Raw genomic sequence first — 9,021 nt, 5'->3', positions numbered from 1 at the left:
ATCCAACGCCGGAGGGTCGTCTTACGCCAGAAGGACGCTCATTGCCAAAAGCGAAGGTCGTAAAAAATAAACCCATAAAAAATACGCGCGAACATGCGGAACGTGAGGATTACGCACCGCCCGGTTGACCAGTGTCCGGCGAGGACGATTAACCCTTCGAGACAGGATTCTGTCATCCTGCTGCCGGCGCCTCCTTTTCTTCCTTATTTGGCTTGTGCGTTTGCTAAAGCTTGCCGCAAGACAGGGACTCAAATGGGAACGACAACAACAAAAAAACGCTCATCATTTCCCCCTTTTACCGAAGATCCATTCTTACGTTGCGAATCAAGGGCGCCTCTGGAAGGCGTTGTCCACTGCGAAACGAAAAAGGACAATTAAAGGATGGGTTCCGGCTAACCCGAGCGCGTCAGTGTCTATAGGGTGGCGATTTTTTCATGCTTTTGCTCCTCCCGTGGTGGTCATTTTTGCCCGTTGAAGAGATTGATGTCGGATCGGTGTCGGTCAGAAAAGAATGAAAGCAGCATGTGAGCCGCCAACCTGGGAAGGGTTTAACGGGTGAGGGAACTATTTCCGCAAATAGATTATTGCATGTTTCCTACATTATTCACTTTTCCATTTTTTCTCATTCTTAGCACATCCAATATAAGGCAGGACAATTTATTGAATCTACCGCTACCGGGTATATGTAGATTGGCCGGGATCGAGATGTCCTTCCCCTCAAAACTCGTATGCTGTAAATTTACCCCTAGATTCACCCTATTCACAAATTCAAAGAATCGTTAGATGAAACCGAAGCACTCTTCCAAGAAAGTAAGCATGCAAAGAATCATGTGAAGAAATCAGGACACTCTTATTCACGTTGCTAGGATTAACCCCTTCGTAATCGAGTACTGAAAGTTACGCGTCGACTTTCGAAAAAAAACGTAGCTGGTTACCGGAGTTGCATGAGATGGAAGAGGTAAAAAGAAAAAAGACTCATTATAAAATCAAGAATAGCACAACACCGCACTGGACAAATGGCAAATGCATTGCGCGTTTCGAAGACAGAAACGGTATTGTGTTGGATCCTCAAGGTGTCGTAATTAAGCATAGTACCAGTCCTGATAGCTCGTCAGGAGTGATTAAGAGAAGTATATTTCAAAATATCCCTTGGAAAGGGAAGAAAAAGGGCCCGTTGTTGACCAAGAATACAATTTGATTCTTTCTGTCCAATGTATCGAAAAATCGAAAAGTATCTTGGGTGTTCTTTCTTAACTGACCATTGTTTTTCTTTTTAATTGTAGAAAATTATGCAATTAAAGAATGATACTGCGGCATATTTTTTCGTTTTCTAGTTAAGCTTTAGAAATTTACATTTCTTTTCATTTTTGTTCTTTAATTATTCTTTATTGTTTAATACCTATATGTATCTTACCCCTTGACAGACAAATAAATATACGTTAATTAATTAAATTAATCAATTAATTAAATATACGTGACACGTAAAACCTTTAAGAATGAAACTCCAAAATGAAGGGAAGATAAACATTGAATTCAAGTAAATTTTATGATCAATTAAAAACGAAGTAATCAAAAAACACGTTTCAATTTGAAACCTGATACTGAAAGTTTGCAAGTGTATTCTTGAATTTAGAAATTTATTATTTTAATCATTTTTCTTTTTTTGAGCTGCAACAAGCGCTGTTTCTTTGCACCTGCCGTGTAAGGCTTTTTTGACTTATGATTTCACATATTCGGATAGTCTGTACTTGGGTACGGGGGTACTTAAAAATCGTTAAATTCCCAAGTGCACAGATTACATTCAAAAATAAAAATGAATAAATATTATAACATGTTGATAGTACATGCGGTGCCCCTCCTATGTAACAATTCAATGGTAGATAATTTTTCAAAAGACAATATTGTAAAGTTGTAAAATTAAATAAATAATAAAACATGTTAACCTTCTTGTACATAATTTCAACAGTTATTAGTAAGTTTTCTAAGAAGATAATATTATAAAGCTGTAAGCATCATACAATTTTCGGCTTCGTTTAACAATTTTACAAAAAAAATATTTTTATGTAACATAATTTAGGTGTTTCTGTTGAGAATATATGTAACATCATGTTATATGCACATTAGCAGTCCCATATTTATAATCGAACATTTTCAAGGCAAAGTATTAACAATCAAGCATTATTACATGCAGCATCAGCTGGTATCTACTCATGAAAAATCTATTGATAATACACATTGCACATTAGCATTATGTATAGACAGGACTTGTACATAAAGGACCATATTGAGTTCAACGGTCATATGAATTCAAAATTTAACAAATAATACACAAAGTTTGATGGAAAGTAATCGACATCCATGTAGAAAATAAGATCCAAGAAAAAAAAAATTTATAATCCTATATTAATAGCAATTTTTTACTTAAAAGTTCCATTATTTATACCAAAATTTATATGTTTTCAGAGCCCTTTTACTTTACTTCACATACAATTCATACCTTCGACTTCAAGTCCATACAGAATGCAACGAACCGCTGTACTTATCAATGTCATATAAACCCAAGTCCTCCAAAACGCACTCCACCCTGCAAAACACGTGGAGCCATCCGTTTCACGATTCAATTTGCAGTTAACCTCCAGTCGCCACCTTTCAATCCCGTGTGTGCGGGCGCGCACGCGCAACACATTCGGTCGGATGTGTCAATGCAACCTCCGGATGAGTTGTGATGGCTGTAAACAACAATTATCGATGATTTAGAAAAAAACGCAAAAATAAACCCTCTAGCCTCGAGGGAACGGTTCCATCCGAAACAGGGATTCAATGCTTGCATGGAAGGCTCGATCATGCTTGCACATTTGCGTTGCACCATGGATGGCAGCGCATCGATCATATATCAGCGGACATGGGCAGCGTAATCGCCACCCATGGACCCAATGCACTCGCATGCTTAATGCAGCGTGATGATGACTCGCGCAATGTCTGATGTGCGTGAGAACCGCGGACATGGGGGCACCGATCATGGAGCATCATTCGGCACGGTCGGTTGAGAAGCAAACGAGGGTCCAATTTATCAATGTCGGCTGGTCAACTGGCGGGTTTGAACGTGAAGTCGACCATGCAGCTGCATTTTGCGCTCATCATTACACTAGAACAGATGAAACAGACAAGGTTCTGAAAACCGACGAAAACCTTCGACATTGTTACCATCGTTCGTTTATAGTGCAAAAATTTATGGATAAAAATCTTCTATTTTAGTTTGCTTCAAGCAACATTAAATTACTGTTACTATTTTTGTGGAAAATCGTTTCCTTAAAGTGTTGCCTAGTTTCAGCCCGCTTCTAGGTTGCTAAACTTCTACTCTTTTGGCCTCATATAAACAGCTTTCAACCGCAGCCTCACAATACTTTACTAGAATTCCGCATGATTGAGCAGCACTCGTTAAAAGGTATGCAGTTAGAAGTTAATTACATAGCACTTCAACATCAACACGCGCATTCTAGTTGCATCCTGGATTGCATAGAAGGACATCAACCGCCTGACAGCTGTATTCCTGCACAGCCTTCAGTGTTGAGACTGAGGTTACATTTATTTTTTTACTAAACAACTTATGTTGATTTTGTGATAGTAAAACAGGAAAACGGATATATTAAGGTGAATTTAATACGCTTGAAAACATTTTTCATTATTGGAAGAATATCCACATGAATAGTAATGATGTTTTGGTGCGCAAGGCCTGAGCGACGTTAGTATAAAACATATATATAAATATTCAATACTAGCCACTACATCATTACATATCTCTCAAAAAGAGCAAAATTGTGGAATAATTTACAGAAAAATAAAAGATACTCAGTATTTCGACAAATAGAAATGTGGAAACAAATTGTTACAAGAGTTGCTTGTGGACATTTATTATAATCCTGAGTGCATTAGATAATTCTTTTCCTATTTAAAAAAAATGAAATCTCAAAAGTACCCATGACGGAGAGATGATCACCATAAGAGAACCGTTACTAATCAATCAAACGACGATAGGATGTCGTCGGATATATCTTCAAAATTGTCGGTCATGAATAGATAGACCTTTTCGTTGTATTTGATTAGTACATATATGTGATAATTTCGTTACGGATATTATAGTTACAGTTGTTGTTAAGGCGTTCGAATATTAAACCATGAGTTTACTGCTGTAATAAGTAGCACTATGCGAAAAAAGGGTAATTGTAGAGCTTATTTAACATTTTGCAATAGTTATTTTTTTCTTTTCACCAATTATATTGATATAATAACATAAAAGACAAAAACATGAAAGACATCACAAAAATTACAACAAAAATGTAAGAAAACAAGTATCGTTACTGTTACCATAGCCGTTTGATAGTCGTATTTCTCATATCGCCACTACAGTAATGAAGTTTTATTTTCACGATTTAATACATTGCCTTCACTGCCGTTGCGATCGTAACGTTATTAGGAGGTAAACTTTGATCGGTGGTATTAATAAGCTCAGCACTGATGTGTGATAAATTATCTACAATTTTGATTACCAATCAAATCAAATCAAAAAAATAAATCAACAGAAGCTATTTGTAAAACAAACAGTCTGAGCACTAGAAAATATTTTAAAACAAAACAAAAACATTAAAATACCAATTATTGTAGAATCAATTTTTGTTACATGGCTCAAAAAACGCTTATTTCTCAAACTAGGTCAACATAAGATACCGTTATGATGCAATTTGAACAAATCAAAAACAGATCATGATAAGTTTACCTCCTAATGTAAGTTTACAACGCACTTTTGCTGCCACATACATACTACTATTCACGATACACATACATTCACAATTAGCTAAGCGTCCCTTTGCCCCAATTAGCTATCGTTGTTATTTTCCAAACCCAAAATTCATATACTTTTTCTATTAGTGAACTGAAGACATAGATATATTAATATTGATGCTTCAATTGTTCTAAGGTGTTGATGAGTATTTGTAGCCAAAACAGCTGTAACGCATAATTTCAATAACGGTCTTTTCAATATGATTTGTACTTGATTATTTTTTAGGGAATTCACGCATAATATTACTATGTTTTTCATAACAATAATACGATTTAATTAAACTAAATTATCTGAGATGCTGGAACCCCTCGTTGTTGAAGATCAACGGAACCGGAATGATTTGGTTTTCATGAAATCGATCTGCATAAACTACAAATTGTTTTTCTATGAACAATTATACATGTATGAAAATGAAATAATGAATATTGGAAATGAAAAAACCCTATCATGCTGTTCTACCTTACATCTTTCGAAGTTAATTTTTACAATGCATTAATATCCTATTATTTGAATTTCTGTTTTTGTACAGTGCAAACAGGCATGGATTTTAGAAAAATTTTAAATGAAATCGAATTTAACACATTTATAAACCTGTAACGTACAAAATTATAGCATTATAAAATATATTCCTAATATTGCAGCAACCTCAATCTTCTCTTAACTTCACTTGCGCAATTTTATTGTTTATGCATTGCTTTAGATTGAATTCTTACAAAAAAATATTTATTATCTGTCCACTTGTTACTTTCACACCCACTTGAATTAGGCTACTGTATCAGACACAGAATAGAGCTATATACGGAAAATCCTTCCCTCCCCGTAAATACTAACGATCAGGCAGTCTCTTCCCACGAGAGAAGATTTTTTGGTTATGTTTTGTCTTTTACATTCCTTGTATATGCGAGTATGTCAGAACAAACGTTTGCCTAAATCCACGATTCCCAAATTAAACTTTTCAACATCATCATACATATATTTTAATAAACAGATTATATCATTCTATTGAGAACGTAACTAACAAATTTAACGACGGTGCACTACGCAAAAGCATCAAATTCTGCAAATCTTACGAAAAAAAATCAAATTACACCGGAATTACACTCTAGCCGAGATCCGAGAACATGTTTCTTTAGGCAGTTCGATATGCGTTCACAATAGTAGTAGATTATAATACTCTTTAGTTCGCTCCCTTCGTCTTTCCCCGAAACAAATGATCCTGGAATCATTGCTGAAGAGAAACATGAACAGCATTTAGAATAGTTCAATACCATAATAACTACTCCAAGGAGATACTTTGACTGGGAACCTACAGTAATCACCCGATCGAATTCTATTCTATGTTCCTTTGATTGATAATCACGACCACGAATTTGAGATCGGTGCCTGAGATAATGTGCACGCTATGAACGTTGTTGAACTACGATCTACGTAGATTTCATTTTAGAAATCTGCATTATGAAGATTTTTTGCAACGTATCGTCGTCTTTTTCTTAATATTAGCATTGCTTTTTATCGATTCAGTGCACCTTTTTATTGATTCGGATCCTAGAGACCTATCAGCTCAACTTGATTGCATTTACTCTTCTACCAACAGAGTATTATTAAATGGACTAGAAAAGTAGGCTAAAGGAATGCGATTCTCGCACATTAGAAACGTATAGAATCGAAAAGAGATCAATCATTATTGCTTGAATAAGACATGATTACCAAACTTCAACAGGACGAATGCATATTTTGAAGAAACCAACGGCACAATACAAACTTCAAGAAATATTGCATTCGTTCCTCACAAACACAACACAAATAAACCCGACGACACAGACATACAGAATCGACTACTTTACCGAGCATTATAATTTTTCACCTTGTCCGGGATGGCTGCCTTTTCTACCGGTACGAGTTTGTACAGCTCTTCCAGTGAAGTAACATAAATTAATTTCCGCCAAAATTTAGAGCTAAAATACAAAACTATGTTAATACAAAAAATAAACGATATTTTATCAGTAAATGATAGCTTACCTAATGAAGGGTCTGGCCATCCAGACAACAGACTTCAGCCAGAACGTCGGATGTACCATGTACAAGTTTCGCAAGCTTTTTCTCAACCGACGATCTAATAACTGGTAGCACCTGGATAATCAATTGAAAAAATGACGTTTAAGTTAAGCTGAAAACTTCTGCTACTTTTATCTTACAGCTTACTTTTTCAACCACGGAAAAGGAGGAACGTTTCCTCTACTCGAACCACCATGCAGGTACACCAGTACGTAATCTTCTGTCACTAGCTGCTCGAGGGTTTTTACCACGTAAAGAAACAGATTGTTCATCACATAATGGTAGTCAGCACGCGACCGATCTGGCAGATGGCACGCACTAAATACGACGATCGCATTGTGTCCACCTGCCTGCAGGTAGCCTCCATGCGATAAAACGCACTTGTACGGTTCGATCACTTTCATATCTATTTCGCGAGTTTTGCCATCAGGCAAGGTAATTTTCTGCCAGTTGCGTATATCTCTGGCTTCCTCTCGTGCCGAGTATTGCGGCAAAACAGCAGAATGGACAAGAGCAACATCCTGTGATGAATCTACGGATCCGGTTGCTTTCGGTGTACCGGGAAGGTCAAGGAAATCCTCATCGATATCTACATTGAACCCGTTGTCGTCCAGAATCGAGGAAGATGGGCTAAGCGAAACAAGATTCTGCTGCAGTTCATCAACACTTTGGTTGGAGAGCGAATCTTCCATCGAACTAACATCGTCGACTAATAGATCACTTGGCAGTGGAACTTTACGGCGCTGATGTAGCCGTGGCGAGATCGATTTGGACTGCTGCTTCTGCGGATGTAATCCTGTAGATGTCGGAACAATGGACTGTGGCGGTGAAGGGAGTAAGGCTACCGATTGAAACGTCGGGGTAACAGAAGCTTGAAAAAGCGATACATCCTCATGCTGTTCATCCTCCGAATCAGTACTGAAAAAATCCGATCCCATCTCTTCTCCACCTTCTAGATGAGTTTGCGAGGTGCAGTTAATTGGGGAGCTATCGTTACTCATATGAATGGCATTGTTTATGACATCCAGCGTAGAAGTAGAAACCACCGTTGAGACTTTAGTGCTACTATGATGCTTGCCGGCTTTGGGATTAGTTACAGTAGCATGGAGCCGCTTCGCAGGAGAAACCTTACCTCGCCTGTTGGAGGTCATTGTAACAGTCCTGGAGTTGTCAACGTTATCTATCGATCCTTTATCTTGATTATCGCTGCTACGACGATTCGTATACGGGCTTGCCAACCGTAAAGGCTGTTCGCTTGCTGGTACTACATCCGGATAATGGTAGTAGTTGCGCATTGCAGATTTCCGATTTTGCTGAACAGACACAATGTACTCCGACAGATCCGACTCACTGCCGGTAGGTGACATCATCAACGGATGGCTGCTGACCGGCGTCAATACGGTGGACGATGATGTTAGCCGGGATGACACTGCCGCCGTACTGACGGGCGACGGCACGTTGGTAATCGCCAGCTTATGAATTTCAATCGATTCCGTTGTCGCGCCTTTCGCTGCACTATTACTATGACAATGGGATTCTACCCCGTTTCCGAGTTCGGAGTCTGAGTCGTGCCGGTCCATAGGAGGAGACGGCTCCATAGCGACGCCATCGATTTCCAGCATGGGGGAAAAGTCCGGAGAGCCCACGTGAACCGGAGGCGATGATCCGTGAGACGCTGTATTTTCCGATATGTCCATCCTATTGTCCGACAGGGGACTGTCTTCTAGGCATTCGCTAAAAGTGGGGTTAAAATACAAACCAACTAGTAAGCGCTATGAACCGTTAATTTTCCGCAATAAAAATGAAGAACATTAAAAAGTAAAAAAAGATGAACCCTGTCGATTAAGGACTCGAATGAAATCATTGCCTTGTTTTAAAACTAAAAAAGGGCGATTTAAATTAATAATTCATTGTATGATTCATTTCATTCGTAACCTCTGCTAGTATACAGTGGTGTGCAGCCAAATTTAATATTACAGATAAAGGTATTAACTAGCGTGATTACATGACTTTGGTGCAATAGTGTAATGGAGTAACAGCGTAAATAAACTAGAATGAATCACCAAATCTAACGCAGAATAATTGAATTTATGAAAACCTTGACATCGTCATTGCACTTACCTCAT

The 9,021-nt window shown here is 37.9% G+C and overlaps 1 protein-coding gene across 1 annotated transcript; it reads right to left on the bottom strand.

Annotated features, from left to right (window-relative positions):
- Nucleotides 1-6,680: 6,680 nt before the first annotated feature.
- Nucleotides 6,681-9,021, bottom strand: LOC128724474 (uncharacterized). Its single transcript, XM_053818198.1, has 4 exons — nt 9,017-9,021; nt 7,043-8,629; nt 6,860-6,970; nt 6,681-6,795 (listed from the first exon to the last, which is right to left on the bottom strand). Exons 1-4 carry the CDS (start codon nt 9,019-9,021, stop codon nt 6,681-6,683), a joined length of 1,818 nt encoding a protein of 605 aa, XP_053674173.1.

The sequence above is a fragment of the Anopheles nili genome, chromosome 3, assembly GCF_943737925.1.
Source record: "Anopheles nili chromosome 3, idAnoNiliSN_F5_01, whole genome shotgun sequence".
In the NCBI taxonomy this organism is placed as follows: Eukaryota; Metazoa; Arthropoda; class Insecta; order Diptera; family Culicidae; genus Anopheles; species Anopheles nili.
The sequence above is the reverse complement of the archived record's forward strand: the minus strand, read 5'-3'. Positions and strand labels throughout refer to the sequence as shown.